The sequence below is a fragment of the Crassostrea angulata genome, chromosome 10, assembly GCF_025612915.1.
Source record: "Crassostrea angulata isolate pt1a10 chromosome 10, ASM2561291v2, whole genome shotgun sequence".
Lineage (NCBI taxonomy): Eukaryota > Metazoa > Mollusca > Bivalvia > Ostreida > Ostreidae > Magallana > Magallana angulata.
This window is the reverse complement of record NC_069120.1, coordinates 49,574,187-49,597,891: the sequence shown is the minus strand read 5'-3', so window position 1 is coordinate 49,597,891 and position 23,705 is coordinate 49,574,187. Positions and strand designations below refer to the sequence as shown.

General features: G+C 34.2%; 1 protein-coding gene across 19 annotated transcripts in view; it reads right to left on the bottom strand.

The window, feature by feature from the left end:
* The window catches only part of LOC128164985 (calcium-activated potassium channel slowpoke-like), a 43,773-nt gene that overhangs the window by 13,789 nt on the left and 6,279 nt on the right, over positions 1 to 23,705 (bottom strand). For 7 of the 19 annotated variants that reach the window (XM_052829139.1, XM_052829120.1, XM_052829126.1 and 4 more), the window contains exons 4-18: positions 23,551 to 23,662; positions 16,935 to 17,086; positions 15,912 to 16,082; positions 12,968 to 13,059; positions 12,504 to 12,614; positions 11,579 to 11,684; positions 10,527 to 10,679; positions 6,950 to 7,105; positions 5,871 to 5,900; positions 4,573 to 4,685; positions 3,548 to 3,706; positions 3,225 to 3,301; positions 2,823 to 2,858; positions 1,992 to 2,009; positions 1,078 to 1,146 (exon numbers count right to left, since the gene is read on the bottom strand). In XM_052829139.1, the coding sequence (XP_052685099.1) occupies positions 1,078 to 1,146; positions 1,992 to 2,009; positions 2,823 to 2,858; positions 3,225 to 3,301; positions 3,548 to 3,706; positions 4,573 to 4,685; positions 5,871 to 5,900; positions 6,950 to 7,105; positions 10,527 to 10,679; positions 11,579 to 11,684; positions 12,504 to 12,614; positions 12,968 to 13,059; positions 15,912 to 16,082; positions 16,935 to 17,086; positions 23,551 to 23,662 (1,555 nt within the window). Of the gene's footprint in view, positions 1 to 1,077; positions 1,147 to 1,991; positions 2,010 to 2,822; positions 2,859 to 3,224; positions 3,302 to 3,547; positions 3,707 to 4,572; positions 4,686 to 5,870; positions 5,901 to 6,130; positions 6,152 to 6,949; positions 7,106 to 10,526; positions 10,680 to 11,578; positions 11,685 to 12,503; positions 12,615 to 12,967; positions 13,060 to 15,911; positions 16,083 to 16,934; positions 17,087 to 23,550; positions 23,663 to 23,705 lie in introns of all 19 variants that reach the window. The other 12 variants (XM_052829129.1, XM_052829134.1, XM_052829136.1 and 9 more) reach the window with 7 other exon arrangements.

Below are 23,705 nucleotides of genomic sequence, written 5' to 3'. Positions count from 1 at the left end.
TGAGGTTAAATGAATACTTATTGGTATAAATTTCATGGATTTTTAAAAACAGACAGTTGGGAGGACATATAATTATACGACCTCATCAAGCCAAAATGTTGGCATTTCCTATTTTGATGAACATTTGATTTTGTGGATATTAAGAAACCACTATGGATCTGACTATTCTATTCATAAACTGAAATGGTAAAAAAAATATTCTCTATTGTTATACTTTCATGTTAAATACTGAAATCTGATTGGTTTAGACGCAGTTCATAATTTTTTCTATTACCCTCAGCGTTAGCAACGCACTTAGCAACGGGTAACATTAAAAATTGTTACATGCGCGAAAATTATGCGCGTACGGTTCGCCGTAGAATTCGCGTTATTCCTATGTAAAAGCAGTTAAGTTTTCTTTAAAATTTTAAAAAAGACATTCAGTATAACAAAATAAATAGTGCCTGTTTGGGAGGATAACAGTTGAAATTGACACCCCGAGAAAACCATTGTCAACCTCCGCTTCGCGTCGGTTGACAATGGTTTTCTCGGGGTGTCAATTTCAACTGTTACCCTCCCAAACAGGCACTATTTATATAATAATACATGTCTATGGATTATTAGCAGTAAGACTAAGCAAGTTTAGTGAAATAGTGGATATATGAATAAACAGAGGTATAGAGTATTATGCCTACAATAAATAAGTACCGGTAATCTATAAAATTGAACACTAATAATAGCCCTAGTTCAGACATCTACCGTACATTTTTGTGTGATAATAGCTCTAGACTAGTACTGTACATAAGTACTACTGTATATCTACTATAATCCACCTCCTGTATTAGATTTCTAAGCAATGCACTATAGTACAATAGCATTATTATGAAAACACAGTTGAGAGGTAGATTTAGTTAATTTGCAAATAACCCCTTTTTTAGTTTTGATGGTCAAGCTTTGCAGAACTTTCTCCCATTAAAGCCATAAGCCAAGTTTCATTAAACTCCTTGCTCCAATAATTACGACCAAAGCTCTAGAGCAGACGCCACTTCCACCGCGTTAGTAAGGCTGCGGAGACAATTCATTAATTTTTGAACTCACTATAACGGTATGAACCGACTTTATGCTTCCATGAATGATTTAGGTTGTACTGCCTAAATCGGCCGGTGGCTAGTAAAAACATGCAACAAATTAGCTGATTCAGAAACAAACATATCCATTCATACATGAACTGATTGCTCAATAATATTGTTAGTAGAGTGATGTAATCTGGTGTACAATATCATTCACTAAATAAATCATACATCAATCAATTAATCAGAATTTGTACTATATTATAAATATAAGGGCATCATTGACTACTGTTTCGCTTGTTACTTCTTTTCATCACTGAATTTTAATATAACAAGAATGATTTCCAGAAAACATGTTTTTGTCCCTCAATTCTACAAATTAACTGTTATTAAAAGTAAGCCAACAAAACCCTGTTCATGCACTGCATGCTTTCTTCTATCTAAACTCGATGCTTTATTTAGTAAACTTTATAAAAACAACATATACATGTATTTGAAAAAGGATATCTCTTCATATCTTTTCAAATCCCCATCCCTCCACCTCTTTTAGAAAAAAAACTCTTAAGTTTTTTCATTAAAAAATTGTAATTTGGATTTCAGCTAATCTCTATGAAAAAATCAAATTGATTAGAAAATAATCAAGCACACTCTCTCCTAAAATAAAGATGAATGCACAAAACACTAAAACTTATATTTGATTGGAAAAAAACTTATTAATAAACTTATTTACAAAATTAACAAGGTCAAACAAGTTCTTTGATTTAAATTAACAGCCCCCATTCTAAGATCATGTTGCCAACAGAAATATCCATTGGAAGTCAACCAAAAAATTAAAAAAATCAATAAATAAAATGAATTTGTTATCAACTCCAGACACTGTGCCATTTTGTTATATACCAATTCATGCACATATTGCAGGATTATATTTCTCCATGTTCTCACCTAGTTTGTTCCCAAAGCCTAAAATTTAAATATCAGGTTCAGCATTCTTAATCAGGTTGTATACTGAATGACTCGAAGCATGCAGTGTTATGTTATTCATGCTTGCATCACTGAGGATGAAAGACACACATACAGATCCAACCCACTGATATACAGTTGAACTTCGATATCTCGAACAAAGATATTTTGAGTACAGTGGATATGTCAAAGTGATTTGTAAGTCCAACCTACCGTACCTATTTTTTAAAGTATTTTACCTTCGATATCTCAAATACTTGCATATCTTGAAATTTTTAAACAGTCCCATCTAGTCCAAGATAACGAAGTTTGACTGTAATACGCTGTGTGCAGTAAAGCATGTTTTGGGGCTATGTTGTAAGAGAACCCACTGTGTCTCAATGTTATTGATTTGTAATTGGGTTAATCTACAACTCAATTCTTTTTTTAATTCTCTTTGTCTTTTTTTGAAACTAAGAACTTGCAATTTAAAGATTAATTGAAAATAGTGGAATGTGAGTAGGTTTAAAAAAAAAAAAATAGGATTCAAATTATAAAATTAGTATAATCATGTATCTAAACCTGATCAATTTTTTGATGTAACATTAATAATACATGTATTATCGTAAATAAAATCAATTTCAATGTTATTTAAATCTAAGAAAAATTTTAATTTGCCTATCACAACATCCTTCTAACATCTAATCCCATGTCCTTCAATAATTCTCAAAATGCTATAGAAAAAAAGTCACATATATATAGATATTTGTACAATACACTTTACGAACGTAACATTGAATGAAAAGAAAGAATTGATTAGATGACGATATTCACCTATGACGGCAGTCACTCCCTTCTTAAACTGGGCCACTATCAAGGAAAGCAGAAACAAGGCTAAGAGTTAGTGGACATGCTCAGAATCACCTCAGAGAAAACGTCATGCTGCAATACTCCAAATCATAGACACGGAAACAGCAGGATCAATTGTTATCAGTAATCATCAAAGCAAAGCAGTCCTTTACATTCTATTCATTGAGTTCAATATCATCTCATAATATCATCAAGGCATATTTTTGATATAATATTTAAGAAACTTTTATTCATAATCATTTGAGAATAAAACTGTTATTATTCCAGAAATACATGTGTTTTTATATATATTGTAATGGGATAAGTGTATTTATATATAGATACTGCATTGTGATAAGTAAGAAGTGAAGTATTAAGAGAACTTACGAGGCCTGCATCGACATTTCTTGATAGCTCTTACATCTGTCGCTTGAGCATGGCAGTTTTTGCAGTAATAAAATGCTCTAAAACCAGAACAGACAATAAATATTAACTAACATTGTCTTTTCTTATAAAGTTTCATGCTTACACCAAAAAAAAAAATTGCTTTTTAATTATGTACTGCTACAATGTTGACGTACTGTGTATCACCTGTATGATCAAAAGAATGAGTTTTTTTTATATTGGATGCAGGGTGATTTTTAACCTAGTGGGGGGTGGTTGCCAAAATCACAATTAACTGTGAAAGATTTCACCTATTTTTAATTTACCGTTTAACCTCCTCGGCCGATTCTGCGATGAAGAAACCCTGAGTGGCGTTTTCTATTTTTATCTTGCTTCCGGGATTAATCGCTAGAGTGCTCTCCCTTCCATCCTCCTGCCTCACCTCTATCGCCAATAGCAACAGCTTCAGCTTGGAGAAACACAACCTGTTAAAATCATTCTAAAAGTTATTGACTCCACAACTTCAAAAGTCTCTCAAGAATAAAGGGATGAGCATTCATCCATTAATTCTGTCATCAGCCTTGAAATGTTTAATTCTCCTGTGATAAAAATCAATAGAAATTCATTTAAGAATTCCACTGGAAGAAAATGCCAACTGCATAATGGATAAGATGTTATTTGAATTTTTTTCTCCAAACATCCCTTACCAAAGTTCTAGATCTGAAACAAAGGGGAGAAATCAAATGGTGGGTCAACCAGAGATGGTATCTTTTGATTCAAACCTCAGACAACAGTAGTACTCATGTGAGATGTTAAATGAATGCATTCTGGTATATACCGCTCCACATTTTAAATTCCACTAAAAATTGCTCCCATCAAAAGATAAAAAAAAAAATAAAACACAAAAGTGGTGAAAAAACTAAATAAAAATTGATGTCGAAATTTTTTTTTCCAAAACAACAAAAATTAATGAGGAAAAACAAATAATTCCAATGCCATTAAAACCAGCAATTTAAAACAGTTGAGTGCTTTATGTGGGTCATCTGGCCCTGGGGCCATAAAACTTAGATGAGCTCACTTTTGATCTAAGTCTCACTTTTCCACTATATGTTCCTTTTGTAAAAGTGAGACTTAGATCAAAAGTATAAGCACGTCTAAGTTTTATGGCCCAGGGCCTGGTCTTTTTAAAAAATGTATTCTGCAACAATGAAGTTCCAACAAGGGATTAATACATCAGACTTCAACAAAGGGCCACAGTCATAGTGACCAAATGGCAGCTACCTCTGTTTTGAGATGGAGAGAGAGAGAGAGAAAAAAAAAGAGAGGGAGAGAGACAGAGAGAGAGACTTACTCGGCAGCTTCAGGGAATGTCATGCCATTGAAGGACGAGGACAGGTACTCCGTGTACATCTCCATGGCTGTCCCTCTCATGTAGTCACACTGCCACTGGGGCATGTCTGTGGCCTGTCAACAAACAATGGGGGAGTGGTCTCAGAATTAATACAATAGGGCAAGATGGTCAAATACAACAACGGACATATACCTACTGGTGACCTTAAACATTCGATACACGACAAAGTATTTTCATAAATTTCATCCCAATATCCCATTCTACTGAAGAACCTTAGCATTATGAAATAACTTCAAAATATCAAATAATCATTCATGTTCTTCAAAAATACTGGTTCACTTCATATTTTTTTCATTTTTATATTTTGTGAACTTGTCGGAATAGACATTTTAAAAATAACATCTCTATAGTTTCATGCAGAATGATGTGAAGAGTGGACACAACATTTTCCCAGAAATGGTGTGTGCACTGTTCCTGTAATAGAAGACAGATAGCAACCAAGACCTGTACATAGATATCTGGCAGTGTTAGTCTCTACACAGCTGTGATCTTGCCATTCCAAGTCCGACACAGTGGACAAGATATAGCAGCACATTAAGGTTAAATCAGCGTATAACATCAGCGATAGAAAGAAAAACTATACATAGTAAAGAGATAACACCTGTCGTATAGTTCATGCCTTGCACAGCTTGTATCAGCCCACCTGGTCGTGTAATATAGGTACCAGCAATTCTATATATATATATATATATACATACACCTATGTTTGTATTACAGTAGAACATGACTTACAATGTAGATGAGTGAACATGAGCATGACTTACAAAGACTAATGATATAGAGATGATTGTAAACTGTGGTCATTTCTTAAGTACACTGTACTGTGAATACAAGTCTAATGTTATAGATTGTAATACTGTATTACTTATGTTGTGTTTGAAAATATTTGATAAAATACCAGAATCTACAAATTCTTTTGTCTCTTGAAATAGGATTTTCTGAATACATTAAAACACAATATGCCAAACAATTTTGATTTGTTATAAACAAAATTATTTCAAATGTCAGGTAAGTTAAATAACGCTTTAAGATAGTGACTTCAATGTAAGCATGATGTCATAACAAACATGTTCACTGTAAATGTATCTTACTGTAACAATCTATTTGAGATACCAGGAAGCAGACAGAGTTTTTAGTCTATAGTTTGTTGATACCCTGTAGTGTATTTAGTAATCAGATGCAGTCCTCGATGCTTCAAGAGTTGAGCATGCTCAGTGTAATACAACATGACTTCTTACCGAAAGATAGAGCGATCTCAAGTAACTCTTCTACAGAGGAAAGGATGAAATCAAATTAAAAATTAACAACAATTAAATTAATAAAGAAAGCATGAAACAAAATGAAGCCATGATCTTACAATATCGTCAGAGGGCACAACGATCATTAGGCTGAAGTTTGGACAACAATGACAGTGAAGAATGGTAGATGACATGCTAAGCAGTTTCTGCAGAACTTAGGAATGTAAACGTGCAGAAATTTTTCTATGTGACATTTTTACCTCAAAATCAGAGAAATTGCCCTGTGTATAGATGATCATATCTGATTACAGGTTCAGACATTTTCTGTCATTTACTGAATGACAGTCAAGCAGCAAAGAGCATATAGCAGCTGATACATCGCAATGATGATAAAGCCAGCGCAACTGTACAATGGATGACACGTAACATGTACCTTAGGCTATGATTTTGAAATGATGGAATTTTCTGCTCGATGAGATGAAAAATTTGATATAAACTAAAAAATTAAGCATATCTAAAATGATGAAATACAACATCTCATATAAAAACTGTAAGGAAATGCTTATTGATTTCTTCTTTAATGTTTCTTCAAGAAAATTCACAAATGGAGATACTTAATACATGTCTCATTTGCTTTAAGATTCAGGGGTAAACTAGAGTCCTCTACAGGGGCTAGCATTATATATGAACTGCTTCATAGTCAACATTATGAACAACTTAATGAACAAGTACTGTGGTAAAATTACAAACAACTTCCTAAACAGGGACTGGGGTGACATTATGAAAAACTTTATGAACAAGTGCTTGGATAAAATAAAGAACAATTTCATGAATGGGTACTCTACTATGGAAAAATCAAGAACAACTTAATGAATTGAATAGGTACTTGGGTACTGTGGTAACAAAAGGAACAATCTTATGAACAAGTACTAGGTAAAGCTATGATACAACTTCATGAACAGTTACTCGGGTAACACTTTAAACAATTTCATGAACAAGTACTCTACTAGGGTGAAAATCAAGAACCACTTAATGAACAGGTACTTGGGTATTTTGAACGATGATGTTTGTTGACTTACTGGCTTGTCTGAGCGCATGGTGAACAGGTTAGCCATGAGGGTGGAGAAGCCGGGGGCCAGACAGCTCTGAGCGATGAAGCCCAGCTTGAGCTCCGCCACACATACAGCATCATCCCCTCGCTTCCAGTCCCAGCTCGGAATGTTCAGGAGGTACGCCTACAAAGACAACAACAGTTATACTGTATAAGTGTTAAGAGCGACATAGTGTGGTTTCTGTAATAAATTGGATATAGTGTGACATAGTGTTCTAGTGTAATACACTGGTCATGTTTTGACACAGTGTCACACTGTAATACACACACCATAGTGTGAAATAGTACTAAACTGTACATTGTTCATAGTGACAGTGTCACTTCAAAAAAATGGTCATGTTCTGACAGTGTTATACTTATATATTGGTCAAAGTTTTTAACTGTTATGCACTTGCCATAGTGCAAGTCACAGTGTCATATAATTATAAATAAAAAGAGAATATGTAATCATACTACGCATTTAGAAGCTTTAAGGGACAGATTTCTATGTGCATGAATCTTCAGTACTCAGGAGATGTGTGCATTATTCCATGATCAATGTTTTTCACATGTTGAATATTTATGACTGGACCTTTATTTCAATCCTGGAATTCTATAATTTTCATTTTCTATGTACGGATACAATAGAAAGGTTTACAAGGAGATTCCCATTGTGTAGTCTACAAATATAACCAGACCAGACAACTGGCAAGCCATATTTCACTGACACTCTGTAAAAATTATGAATACGAAGTTACCTCCTGCCTGAGACTTTCACCAAATATACAGTGATTAAGGGAGATTTATTGACAAATTAGAAAAGAAATGCATCCATAATTTGACAATAGCATACTTGTCCACCCACTGTGATCAGAGATGAAATATATCAATAACTTGACTATACAATACTGGGAGTTCTACTGTAATTGAAAAAAATATCTGTCGGGTTCATTTTTTCCCTATTTTTGATTGCTTGTCTGTGCTCACACTGACAACTCTGATTTAAGAACCATCAATCAAGGCGAAATACGCAAATTTATCATGTTTTTTTTATGTTTTAGTAGGATTCCAAATTGATTTTTACATCTTGAAATCTGAACATCATTATCTGTATCCATTTGAATCACAAGAACTGATATGTGTAAGTCTATAGGAATCAGAAACATTGTTTGATGATTATCGCATCAATGGGAAGGGTGGTGGGGCACTTATCCAACTAACGATGGTCGTACTTTGTGGTCAATATCTATACTGCATGATTTCAAAATGAATGATATCAGATATGAAGGAATTGAATAATTTTGTTAATAAAAAAATTACATTGTATGTACACAATTAATGATGTAAAACATTTAAGGAATCAATTCTATAGCTACCCAAATAATACAAACAAGAGGCCCATGGGCCACATCGCTCATTTGAAGAACAATAGGTATAATAAAATCAGCTTAATGGAGTCATAATTAATACAAACTATCTGGACAATAATACATGTAGATCCTGTATAAATAAAATTCATTTTTCCCCTAGATATTCTTATGTTTATAATCATTAGTCCCTTTTCTAACAGGATGATTTTATAGTCATATCATATGTTGAGTATTGAAGTTCTCAAAAAGATCCTTAACAATAGTTTATATATGGGATATAAACCTACATCAAACTCTGAACCTTCTTGTAAAGCCAAAGAATTGTCCTGGGGCCAAAGTCTTAACAATTATAAAGAATCATCTGGCTGATTAGTTTCTGAGAAGAAGATATTTAAAGATTTACTCTATATATTCCTATGTTTAATTTCAACCCCCCATTGTGGCTCCACCCTACCCCCGGGGGTCATGATTTTCACAACTTTGAATCTACACTACCTGAGGATGCTTCCACATAAGTTTCAGCTTTCCTGGCTGATTAGTTTCTGAGAAGAAGATTTTTAAAAATTTACTCTATATACATGTATTCATGTGTTAAACTTCGACCCCCCATTGTGGCCCAACCCTACCCCCAGGGGTCATGATTTTCACAACTTTGTATCTACACTACCTTCCACACAAGTTTCAGCTTTCCTGGCTGATTAGTGTCTGAGAAGAAGATTTTTAAAGATTTACTCTGTATATTCCTATGTAAAAGTTCGATCCCCCATTGTGGCTCCACCCTATCCCCTGGGGTCATGATTTTCACAACTGTGAATCTACACTACCAGAGGATGCTTTCACACAAGTTTCAGCTTTCCTGGCTGATTAGTTTCTGAGAAGAAGATTTTTAAAGATTTACTCTATATATTCCTATGTAAAAGTTCGACCCCCCATTGTGGCCCCACCCTACCCCCGGGGGTCATGATTTTCACAAATTTGAATCTACACTACCTGAGGATGTTTTCACATAAGTTTCAGCTTTCCTGGTCTTATGGTTCATGAGAAGAAGATTTTTGAAAATTTCTCGAAATTTTTCATTAATTCCTAATTATCTCCCTTTGCAAAAGGGCGTGGTCCTTAATTTTCACAACTTTGAATCCCCTTAGGCTAAGGATGCTTTGTGCCAAGTTTGGTTAAAATTGGCCCAGTGGTTCTTGAGAAGATGTTGAAAATGTGAAAAGTTTACAGACAGACGGACAGACGGACGACAGACAAAATGTGACCAGAATAGCTCACTTGAGCTTTCAGCTCGGTGAGCTAAAAAAACTTGAACCCATTTTTATAAAAAAATGTAAACTGTTCAAACCCATTTTATATAATTAAAGATATGTATAAATTAGGTAGCTATTGAAATCATTCCTTATAATTTAATTTTTTGCTATTAATTGTACATTAAAACAGTCATTTGACTTTAAAATGATATTGTACAAACTTCAAACATAACATCAGGTGGATTGGTACATTTTTGAACCTAATTTTGATGTTTATGCCAAATGGTACAGATGAGAGATATAATATTGATATACATTGTCTACAAACCCTGCATTGGATTTCAACGCAAGACTTAAGTCAAACAAATATGAGGCTTAACCAAGTTAATTGGGGTTGGTGTCCAAATCAAAAGAAAGCACAAGTTAATCAATATAAAGTTCCAAACCCTCACAATCTTATTATTACGACAAAATGGCTGCTTAAGAAAGGTCAGCTGAGTTTCTGCCACGTTAATTTCCCATGAGAGAGACTTGCGACATATTCACTCTGTTCCCATTTATTTCATGGCTCAGTGTGTAAGATCTCGCATTAACCTGAATGACTCGCGGCTCAGTCTTGAATTGTAAACTAAGTGGTATCCACTACACCGCCTAGAAAAGCACTCATTCAACCATACCCCAGTCATTTGTTGAATTGATTTCCCAAGAGCTCAGTAATGGTTGATAAAATGATTTTCCTTTGTAACAGCTGGGAAATAAATGATTTCTCTCAAGACATAGAAAAGAAAATCATCTGGCTTATGACACTCCTGATATGATAGAATGCATAACTTTTTTTTTTACTTTTTTAGATTTTACAGGATTATTTATTGCAATTCCCATCCCCTGCCTGAGTAATATTGTGCCATATAAACTGTGTTCCTGTGAGATCTGATGCTTTAATCACCTTATTATGGTACTGCATCAGTTGTACGATAACTTTAATCTCAGCGTGGAAGTTTTTAATTGAGATGACTCGCATGATATTGGCTGCATCTTCCTGATCCGGATCCTCACAATACTTATTGGCCAACACCAGACAAGCATCAGCTGTCTCTATCTACAAAACACACAGAAGACTTTATAGCAGTGTTAGTATAGTTTTATGACAAACCATCCCATTAACCATGAAAAATTCCTCTCATTCTTTATTCATCAGTTCTCTTCTCCAAATTCAATATTTCAATCAATGATCAGGCTATAACTGGCCTTTACTAATACGTTGTATTTGAATTCCAATTTCTACATGTATGTTTAGCTTAACACCGTATTTTATGACTGTCATGTATAATTATTTAAACAAACAGGAAGGCAGAATGCGCCTTGACCAAAGCAATATGTTCATTTTCATGTAATATAAATTTTGTCAATGGACTACTGGTACTATTTTGTTGTTGGACAAACACTTATTTGTCTTTCAAAATTGAATGATTCTATTGTTGTATAGCTAACAGGCCATTCATGTATTTGGACCATATTGATTTCAATCAGAAATCTATTATAATTTCTATATAAACATGCTGATTTTGTACGATCACAATGACATATGCTACCTAACATAGTGCTGAGAAAAGTCAATAAAAAGCAACTTATTCCATGTCAGCCTACTGAATAATCATTGTACTAAAAGTTTTATTATTCACTTCACAATGAGAGAGACTGAAGCTAGAGACAATTGATTTATTTAAAAAAACATAGATATTTACAATGATACAAATTTAATTAATGATAAGGGAATATTTATTTTATTGTACATCTACCGCACATGGATGTTATATTTGTTCAGTCTAAACCTTCAAACAATACTGATATCTCTGACTCTTTGAGAGTTGTTGGAGTTTAAAGCCAGTACAATCTGAGTAAGTGAGGATGTTCTGTTTTAAACTTAACATTGCTTAAAATATCTTTGACTCATTTTGTGGGTTGAACTACAGTCTGAGTGAGCTTTCTCCCTTGTACCTTCACTCGAGCCAAATCATTGGCATCCATGACGGTCCCATGAAAAAACTCCACCTGCGTAAAATGTCTCTTCAGCAAGCCTTCTAACTCAAGGTCTGGTAGAATTCTGCAAAGAGTAGAACCTAGATCAATACATGTATCAGTTTGTCATTAAATCATGGGATACATGTTCGCTATCACATCAACCCATCTCTTGCTGTGGGTCTACAGCTTAAATAATCAGGGTTCTGGCGGTTTGTAAAAGCATGGCTAGGATTTCATTTCAAGGATCTCCAAAGTTTTTATTGGATTGGTGAAGATTAAAGCATAGATGGATTAGTTTCCTTATTCAGTAAAAACAAATTCAATAAAACTGTATTACAAAAAGGAAATGGCCATTAACATGGCAACGAACCTTCAGAAACCAATGATTAAAAAACGAAATAACTTCTTTGAGTGTTATTTCAATCATAATATGTGAAAAGGAAAAAAAGTTAATCATAATCAAATAAGACTTTGGAAGCCTTTGGAATATTATTCCAGTGTTCTCTAAGGGAGTTAGTGCTACCACATTGATTTCTTGAACAAAACAATACATGAATTCTTTGAACCAAAGGCAATTTCTTTTAGGCTATCGATTTAAGTGGATAGCTAGCATTAGATTCTCTCACTGCTCATTAATTCAATTTAATTAAAATAACATTCTATTATGAAAGACAGGTAAAAAGATGGCACAGCCTATACACTTCCTTTCTATAAGATACAATGTGATAAGATATATACTGTACATATTCAGGAATAAATACCAGTTGAACCATTTGTAGATGGCGAGTATACAGTCACTAATCACTAAAACTAATAGTATACTTGTGGATGGCAACACTCTTTCTGTGTCCAGATTAATTTTATAACATATCCAAAAGAATGTGACCACTCCTGATCTTACTTGTGGATAAAGACAATTTCCACATCCACATCTTCTCGATCTTTGTGGAGAAAATCCTTCAGGAAATTGGAAACTGAGTCAAACGTGATGTGGCCACAAACAACAATATGTCTGAAAGAAGAAAAGCAAGATCCATAATCTCACACCAATCAAGTTATTATTTATGCTGAGCTTTTAATGTCAATTATTTCTGTATGTTGCTTATGCTATAATTGTTATAAATTCTTATCTATTTGAACTGCAGTAAGTTTAATATATCATGTATACATTAAGGAAAGGATAATCTAAGACTTGTAATTCATTCTTTTCGACATAAGATTCAATGAAAATATGTTCAATTCATATCAAGAAATAAATTGTGTATTAATGATATAAATAAATGTATAATTATTACTCATATAAAAAAATCATTTACAAATTGTCTTGGAACATTTTATGGCAATAAAACTAATTGAATGACCTACTTTTTACCCCTTTCTTTCTTGTAGCAACCTCCATACTTTTGTCTACGACCCAGAATATCTGAAATTTCAGGGATCCATGATGCAAACATACCCTGTGAAAAGAGAGCCGTTTTTATTTTTAGAACAATGTACATGTAATTCAAAACAAAGAAAATTAAGAAATGAATATTATCAATTTTTTTGTTCTCATTAAATCATTGAAAGCTATATCTGAGATGACCTAAAAAAAAATCATTAGCGTTTATCAATCCCCCCCCCCCCCCCCCCAAAATTAACAAGACAAAATTGAAATCATAAATATTTTGAATTTAGAAAGTATGGCATATTTTAGAAAATAAGTCTTGTTTCTCTGTACAAATAACAATAGAAATACAAATTAAAACAGAAATACTTTAGTTCTATTTTTTAATGCAAAAAAAATTATATTTAACGTTTATTTTGATTGTTATCATGTAATTTCCGTTTAAAAGTGGGTCAACATTGACAGGTGTGGGATGTCTGCCACCTGAACAGATGGAAGCACACCCACTGTAAGTAGATGCCACAGCTAGATTATTGGCCATTACACAGTATATAAATAAACAACTGAGAGTAAGTAATTAAATGCCTTAATTCTATAGATTGTAATGTTTGAAATAATTAAGGCTGCATGCAAAAAATGTGTATATCGAATCCGCAGGAAGCCCTCATTTTTTAGCACTTAACTTGCAGGTTACTTTGGTGCTGAACTTTGGTATTTGGCCCAAAGAACAAGCAATAGAGGTGCCACCTCTGTATTCAACAAACCCTAAGACTGTCATTGTAATAGCCGACTTTTAATAGTGATTGAAGTTAACAAGAATTGTTTAAATCAATACGAAGCCTTGCACAATACAAATCTTTAAAAAAAATGCCAACATTTAATAGAGTTTGAAATGTATTGCTACAGAAGCAGAAAGGATGAAGTTTCTGACTATCATCAAAATTGAATTTTGTTTCAGTGAATTCAGTATCAATTAAGGACAAATTGGCATTTAACACATTTAGAAAATTCACTGCCTGTTTTAAATATTTCATTTCTTGACAGTTCTGCTACATAAATGCCATTGGGAGAGAATATGAGAAACCAAAGGGTTTTTGTTAGCAATTATGACCACTTGGATGTAAAAACTAATTATCATTTCATGAGCGAGAACAATAGAATAAACTCAGAACAATGAGTACATGGTTTGTATAGAAACCATGCCTTCACAAATGTTTTATCTGAAACTAGGCCAATTGCCCTCCAATGAGAGTACAGAACAAGTTTGGAATCAAAAGGTGAAAAAAGCACATATGCATAATTCAGTGGCTCATATTAAAACATGTGCAAGTTTTTGCACATTCAAACCTCTTAGGTACACCGTCTTTAGCAACAGAGCTCAAGATATTGAGTTCAGTGAAAGCATTGTTGGTGAGGTCTGGGGAATGTAAACAAACAGATGATTCCTCTTGGCATCCAGAAACAAAAGAATTTATTTCTAATTATCGCATTACTTGCAAAACACTGCCAGAAAATGATAATAAAATGCGTTGCATATCTTTAATCAATATTAACAGGAAAACAAATGAATCAACTTGGGAGTTTGAGGTTTTCAAGAATTTCTACGATATGCCAGTAAACGTAGTCCCCAGAAACCAATGTTGTCCATCAGTTCAGACAGATACCCTGCAATGGCTACAAGAGGGCTGTTAATCTATCTGTTAATCTATCTGTATTAATCTTTGGACATCCACTCTGACTTCTCCCCATTTCCCCGGTGGTCATAGTTTTATCAAACAAACTTGAAACTTTTTCCTACCCTCTGCAGATAGTAACCTATGTTTCAATACCCTAATACAGTCAAGCTCTGACACTATCTGTAACTTCGGTAAGTGGTTGACCACTCTAACCACTTATCACCCTTCAGAGTTTGGTAATAATTACAGCACACAGGCCCATTATCCAGCGCTATTTCTGGTCTCGTCATAGATCAACGTCTACTTATTGTGGTCACAAAAGACAGGATTTCCTCTCTTATTTGATCCCCTTATTATCAGTCTACCCAATGCACAGATTGTTGCAGCGGGTGTGTTTACATTATTTGAATTTGATATTATGATAGTTACATGTTCAGCTGTGACAAAGAGATCTGAATTCATCAATCAATGAAACCGGATCGGCAAGCACGCATTTCAAGGCTTTGTTAAAACAAAGCGAGTTATTGTTTGTGTAATCATCAGAGCTATGACACTCAGTTTGACTGATTGCTATTTTGAATTCATCCATTATACATTTGGATAATATTTCAAAATTGTTGTTAAAAACAATTCACATAACATAGCAACAAGACTGGTCTGCTTCTGTGGTAAACCTCAGCAGAGCAGCATCATTGCAAATACCCTTAGTAAAAATGATATTTTAAAATATATTTATCATGTGTATGTACCAAATTATTCAGTCAAACCTTTTTCTGTCAAATTTGAAGATCATGCATGAAAATTACACTGATATATCCAAGGATTCAAGATACAGAGGTTAAATTTTCTTTAGAAATAGTGGTAGGAATTTCTAACTCACTTCCATACATCATTGGTATTGGAGACATGGAAGCTTAGAACCATTTTAAGGCCTTGACTTTTAGTAGGATGTAACTTTCTATTTCTTGCTCAAAACAAGGTTAAAATGACACTGGTTAGTTTCAAGTGAAATATACACCTATTGCTTTGCTCAAAAGTCCACAAACTGTGTTGATTTCAAAGAGCCATGGATGAATGGCCAGCAATGAAATAGACAGGCCTATGTCACAATGCTGTTTGACACATCTACCCAAAGTCTGAGCTCTTGTTAAAATGGTTCTAAATGTATATGTAGATTTATAAAGTCTATACATGAACTGGTTTAATCATGTGTGGGTAGAGAGGGATAGCTAGAGTTTACACTTACAATGCTTATCATAATGAAGAGTACAATAAAGATTTTGCCCAGGACAGTTTTTGCTCCCACGTCACCATAGCCCACTGTTGACATGGTAACCAACAGGAAGTACATGCATTCCCAGTACGTCAACAACTGGGGGTTATCAAAGTCCACCCAAGGGTCGCCAGCATTCTCAATCTACAAAACATTCAAAGGTATAAAATAATTTAACCTCCCTTCCTTTACATTTTTTTTATTCATATACACTTGCTATAATGACAATGAGACAAGGATTCAATTTTGAATGTAAATTAACAGGTATAGACATGCATATATAAACGGTATCTGTAACTACTAGTGCATGTATAAATAATTGAAGGAACATCATAAAAATCAAATACAAGCACTATTTAGATTACATCATCTTCTTTATGGAGTTCATAGAGAGCTTTATAACTAGATTACTGTGTATTCATAGATGCTGTCATAAAAAAATCATCAAAAAAGGTTCTAAACAAAGTGCAGTGTGTGTGCCTTCAGTACAATCAAAGTCATTATGAAAACAAAATCAAATAAGGTTTTAACTTCCTTGCGTCCCTAAGTTCAAACCAAACAGGTTTTACCATGCAAAGTTATTGATCGCTTATAATAAGAATGAATACCAGCATGTGAGTGGACAGTGGATGGGGATTTTTTTATATTTTTTTCTATTACTGATTTTAAATCGTTCACAATATCCTTGGGCTAATGATTAATTGTAGAACTTAACAGGGGTGGCTTTTCCCAAAATTGTAAGATTGCAACCACAATTGATGTAGTGGTTTACTTTTATTTCAGATAAATCTTCAAAACAAGTACCGGTAATGTTCTTGATTTAATCTGTTCATGCTACATTCTGACTACCAGTAGTACTGCAGTGTCATTCTCAACCAACTAACTTGACAGTGTCATTTTTAGCTGTCTAGTTTTACAGCGTCCTTCTCAGCTGACTAATTTTACAGGATCAATCTCAGCTGACTAGTCTTACAGTGTTCTCTGCAGTGGACTTACGAGATGAAGGAATCCTGCGGAGGCCAGCCACAGACTGATGAAGAACGCCACAAGCTGCGACAGCTTGATCATTGTGCTGGTCTTCAGAACGTTTAAGTAGGTCAGGATGTCCGGGATAGACATCAGACGCAGGGCTCTCAGGAATCTCAGGCCTACAAAAAATACAACAATTACAGCCTTTAAAAGGATTTATCTTTAATATTTTCGAAACACATTCTGTACATATATTTGATTAAAAAAAAAATCCGCTGACTTTTTCCTACAGATATCGTCACTTAACTTGTCTCTAATATTCTTCTAAACACTATCACTAGCCCTGAAAATGGTGCTGTTGGTTTACATGTAACAAGTGATAAGCTGTCAATGTGACAGCAAACCGGGTTTTCTTTTAAGTGAACTGTATCCATAATCCATGTCAACCCGTATCCAGTGAATTGGATAAGGTGAAAGGGTACCCTATATGCAATATTTTGCCAAAAAATGACTAAGTTCAAAAGCTGGTATTTTTTTCATAAATTATTGAAAATCAAAATCCTAGCAATATGCACACCTCTGATATATGTACAATTGATCTGCAAAAGAACAACTTCCTATCTTGAAAACTGTAGGAGGAGTTATCCGTACAATGAGGGTACCCTTTTGGCAGCCACCCACCCACCCAAACGCCCGCCATTTTCACCATTTTAATAACCGGATTTATCGTTGGAAAACCTGGTTAAAAATGAAGACTCTCGATCTGCACGTGAATTCAACATGCTTCATTTTCTGAGGTCAGCTACCATATTTAATTGGAAAATACTGTGGCAAATAAGGAAACGATATTAGTAGTAAATTCCCCAAAAAATTTAATGGCACTTGTTTTTTCCACAGAATTTGTGTGGAAGTAAGGTTTATCAGTCCAAAACTAGCTCAAATTTTTGTGCGCAGTAAATTGGAACTTTTTAACACTTATGGAATTGTAGCTCCCAGGTCATTTGAATATTTTCAGACTGGGAGCTACATAACAGCTGCTAATATTACCGTACATATAGACACAGAAACCTCAGGGCAACCAAAAAAAAATCCCTAAAATTGCAACCTAAGACATACAAAAAAGATTAAAACTGGATTCTTAGGTCAACAAAAAATTCCAAAAATATTGCACAGAAAGACTCAGAAACCTATGTTTTTTTTTAAACAAAAAGATAGACTCCATTGATTACATAAACCAGTAGAATTCTGTCTAGCTGCAGACTTCTCTACAATTTTCATAAGATTGAATAACAATAAAATGTCTGTATACATGTATGTCCATCCACTGTCCTCAGTAAAAACAATCAAATTCCATTCCAAAATAGGCTTTCTGTATCTTTATTACCAGCAAATTATACAGAAGTAGCTTTGAAATGTCTTTGTTCTTAATGTTCTGTATTAAGGAAAGTGTTTATGCCTACCGCCCTAAGTTATTTAAGTTTTCATTACATGCAGCTAGCAAGTGATGTCTTGTAAGAAACTCGTTTGGCAATGTTGGAGCAATTTCTTAATTGATGAGGTACAAATTGAACTGACTTCTGCTTAATTAAATAAATAAAATTAATCAAAAACATGATTATTTGCCAGGTCTATTAATAAATGCAATTCCCATTTATCAACCAAGTTTTCTTGTTCCCTTGACTTGTTATGTCATATAAAAAACTGACACATTATTTCTTATAACGCCTCTTTCAACAACTATATTTTTTCCCCAAAACACATCGCCTGTCAATAAAACAATAAAGAACAATAAAAATGGCCTGGTTATAATGAGCTGTGGCAGGTAATGAGCCTCCATAGACTTCACAGGTCAGCCTGCACTGTCTGGGGAACTGTTACAATGAACACCCAGGCCTTAACGACCACTAAACACAGGGCCCCCAAGAGAGCAAGAGTTCCGACCGAACACACCATCAAGAGACTAGAGGGTTTATCATACTTAACACCATCATTTCTCATCTACTGTAAGCTCTAATAAATACAGGAAGATGCTTAAAGTAATGACACACATCTTTTGAGTTTTTAGATGTATATGTGATCGCAAGTTTCATTGTTTTGAAGGCTAAATTGGCACTGGGATGCAACTAGAGTACATTGGGTACTTGCATGATTCCCGTAAAGTGCTCGTTGGTACAAAGAGATCGTCGTTACCAGGTCATTGTTATAGGAGCAGTACAAACACAAAAACACTCCAGTATTACTGATCTTTGTAAGTGAGCAAACAGAATCAAAGTGTTCTATAGGCCAGAGGACAGAGCAGCAAACAATGCAGTACATGGGCTCTCTAAACTCATTGTGTAGCATCAATGGGGGAATACTTTAAATTACAAAATGTGGAAATGGGATTTAACTAGAAGATAAATGATAATAAAAAAATTGCTGATCAAGTGCTTATGTTTTATGCTCCTAAGTGAGTAGAGATTTACTTAAAGTAAACATGAATTACAATGTAAAACAAGATTTTCATGAACATGGGTTTTTATTTTACCTCTGAGCAAACAAAATTTCACGCAACAAGATCACAGACTATATTTATACAGTTTTTAGAGTTTCCCTCTGCAAAATGTCAAGGCTTCTGTTCCTAAACATTTACATTCCATAACAAAAAAAATGGATGTAGACATAACATTCCTTGTTTGTTCCTGAATAAGGTAATTCAGATCTAAACTGCATTTAGTCTTGTTACCATGGAAACATTAATTGATTTTTGGTAACATGTTGTTCAAAAGCTTATATGAAAAATCAATATCATCAAATCCTTTTAAAAGGGTTCTAGATGAAGTGTGCTTTTAGAATGATCAAAGTCTTGTGTGGTCTTTGTCAAAAGTATACAAATCAAACAAGGTTTTAACTTCCTTGTGGCCATAAGTTCAAACCAAATAGGTTTTTTATCAAAATTATTGATCATTATCAGAATGAATATACCCCTATAAGCATGGTGGTTTGGATTGGTCTTTATTGATTTCTGTTATTGATTTTAAATCATTCAGAGAATTCCTACAATGACGAGTGACAAACTTGTAACTGGTGTCCTTCCTTTAGATTGCAACCACAAAAGATGTACTAGGTGGTACATGTAATGTGCTATTTTAAATAAATCACTTATAAAAGTAATATATTTGATTTAATCTCAGCATTTCCCTTAATTCTCTAAAATAAATCCTTGAAAATTTTATAGCAGTTAATGATTTGACTGAAACCTTATGATATCATCCAATCCGGTACAATTTTGTTATGACATTTACTTTGGCCATTTCGAAATGCATGTTTTATTTTCACTGTAGGAGACAAGTAAACCATCCATAAATCAATAGAATTAGAGAAACGTGCATCAAAAAACTTGATCGTCTACAAAGAGAGCAAAATTTAGGAACATCTTCCTAATCAATAATGCAGAGCGTACACTTAATTTTGCTAAGCAACGGTAAATGGGATTCTGTACACCCAAAAGACACGATTCTAACTGAAACTGTCACTCCATTGAAGTCAACACCATTGTTCATTCAACCAAACAATATGTTGAATGATTGATGAGAAAAGTGAGAAAGCTTGCCTACGTTTTTGCGATTCTGCAATATATGCTGCATCCTGTTTATATTTCATATGATCACTGAACCTATAGCAAGGGTTGATATATATGTAACAACTTAAGCCAAGTCATCACATTACTCTCTACCAAATTGAGACATGCTCTTAGAATTTGATAAATCATATCAATGAAAACAAACTGATTTATATTAATTTATAGTTAGAAGAGAATATGACTACTGAGTATCCTCACTGTACGGGGGGAACCAATGTTCTTGGCTTTCATGATTAACCCTTGCCCATGAATTTACATCCCTACCAACCCATACACAATAATCTGTTTAATATTTATTAAAATTATCCTGATTACACTACCAACAAAATTACATTCCACGAACCAGAAAATTTTTGGCTACGAATGAACATTGACCCTCACGAATAAAAATGATTCCACAGTATTTCTAGTAGAACATGTATTGGCTTCTGCAATTCTAACATGTTATTTCAATTGCATGAAAAGATTCTGTTTTATAATTCTGAAATATTCTAACCAGAAGAAAACCTCGACAGAAATATTTCATTGCAGATTCTAAAGCATGCCAACTGCCTCTTAATCACATGTACAAGAACTTGGTCAAAGTTTTTGGCGGCCAAATCCATGTTACCAACAACCAATCATGGGTCAATACTTAATAGTGCTATTTCCTCCCGCAATAACCCATCTCTCAGCAGAGTTGCCTGACAATAATTCATGACCATTAAGCATGCCCATGGAACTAAACCCACCTCACACAATGAATGTGTCAAGTCAGGTTCCATTCTGGGCTAAGTGTTATGCGTTTTTGTCACACAAACTCCCCAACCTCCATCTAGGCATACTCTTGAGGAATACATGTTGAAGATTCGCAGCGTTTTAAATTTTTCATTGCTTCTGCCAGCATGTTCATTTATGTCATGATGAATTATAAAACACTCGACTAGACATGGTATCTACAAAAACAAATTAAAAATCCCCCACATGGCCAGCTATGGCCGCTTCAAAGTCTGTTGAGGATTCTAAAGTACCCTGTACAGAGCCAATATTAGAATGCTTGACACAGAAAGTATGTATCAGAGCCAAGGCTTGGCACTATTGTTTCTGATTTACCATCAAAGTTGGGGCCCAAACACTGAATAACACTGCACTGTAAGTTTTAGCAAACAAAAAACTGACTGTATTTGAGTGTTTTCAATTTTTTGAGAACAAAAGATACATGTACGTATACTAAATAATTCTTTCTTGGTATATGTTTTTTGCAATGCAAGTGATGGTGCTATGTATTGTGATTTTATTTAAGGAATGAATTCAATATTTATTTGTTTTATACGATATAAAATGGTTTAATTAGGACAGTTTACGCTTTATAAGCCGCGAAGCGGTTTATAAAAAAGCGTAAACTGTTTCAAACCATTTTATATAGTATAAAACTAATAAATATTGAATTCATTGCTTATAATTTAATTTTTTTTACTCTTCATTGTAGATAAAAACGGTCGTTTGACCTTTAAAATGACGTAAAATTGTACAAAATTCAATGTAACGTCAGGCGTATTGATATGTTTTTGACGTTAGCTTTACTATGACGTAGGCAACATTCTTTACACGATATAAAATAATTTTTCTAGCCAATCAGAAAACGCGTTACAACCAGAATTAAATTATAGATCTAATAAAGATGTATACAGGAAATATACAAGACTGTAGCACAGTGTTATAAAAATACATGTTTAAAGCTACTGTAATAAGCTTTGTCTAGAATCTGTCACAATCAAACACATATGGCACAGTTGTCACAGGCTGGTCCTTTTACCAATCATTTCATCATTACTCCTACCTGTGTATTTAACAAACTCTTTTTTACTCAAGTACACAGTAATTTATTTTGAGGATTGAATTTTCTACACACTGAATATAGCTGACATCTGTGGATATAGACAGCTGAACAGCCTGGGGTGCTAGGGAGTGAAATCTGTCCAGTCAAACTGATCTAGGGATCAATAACCAGCCCCGAACAATGTGTCTATATCTGACTGTGAATACAGCAAATAACGAACCCACAGCCTCTCTATCTTGCTTAAAATTCCAAGGGGTTTGAGAGAAAAATTTGTTTGGTGGAAGGAAAGGGGGGGCATTATATTGTTTATAGATGACTCAATCAAATAATTAAGAACTTAATTAGCCTCAAAGAGAATTAATGAATCAAAGCTTGCTTGGTCAAGGTCAATATGTAAATAATATTGGGGGGCAATCAATTCTTATGTCATTTCATTACATGTTCAACCTTCCTGCCAGATTGCATGTCTACTCCCCATTCAAGACAGAAATAAACAGAACTAAGTAGAGGAATACAGGGTGATGTTTCGTTTTCTGCTTCTGCCTCCATGTGTAGATTAAAAATTAAAGCAGCCAGGTAACTCTAACACCCAAGAACTAAGACAATATGTTGGTTTATTGCATTTGTAGGTGTCCATAAATATTCCCCATTTACAGCAGTACTTGAGATTCAGTTGATACGTAGGAAGAATTATACCTTAACTTTTCACTGTTTGGTTTAATGTATTACAAACTGAGACTGAAATATCCAATACTCCACATACACAGTCAATACAACTGATAGAATATACCCAGAATATCTCGATTTACTTCATTTTTAACATACAAAATAGGATTATAGGAAAATATGTCGATGATTGGCAGACACTCTGTTCAAATCAAGCAGCAGTGACATGAGCCAAGAATATTTACACAGAAAGAAACAAATGAAAAAAATAACTAGTATTTCAGCTTTCAAGATCATTGCCCTTTTGGCAAGAGCAATTTCACAGGTTATTTAAAGTGAGATAAATTATTTTGTATCCTAGAAATCATGGCTTGATTCAATGGTGTTTACGGGCCTTAATTGATTGGTTATAGAGAATGAAGGAATGTTTGAATTGGTTGGCCAGATATTGAAGGGAGATTTGAGTTGATTGGCCAGATACTGAGGGCTGCATGGTGTTTGATTGGTCAACCTTGTGTCTGACCGGAGCCACTTACCCAGCCAGTTTCTGTCCAGATAGATGGCCACAAAGGATGGTGGGATAGTGAAATAATCCACAAAGGAGAACACCTCCAACCAAAACAGTAGCTTGTCATTAGCTGCCACAAACTGTAAATAAAAATTGGCACAGAACAGTTTCTTTACCATTCTC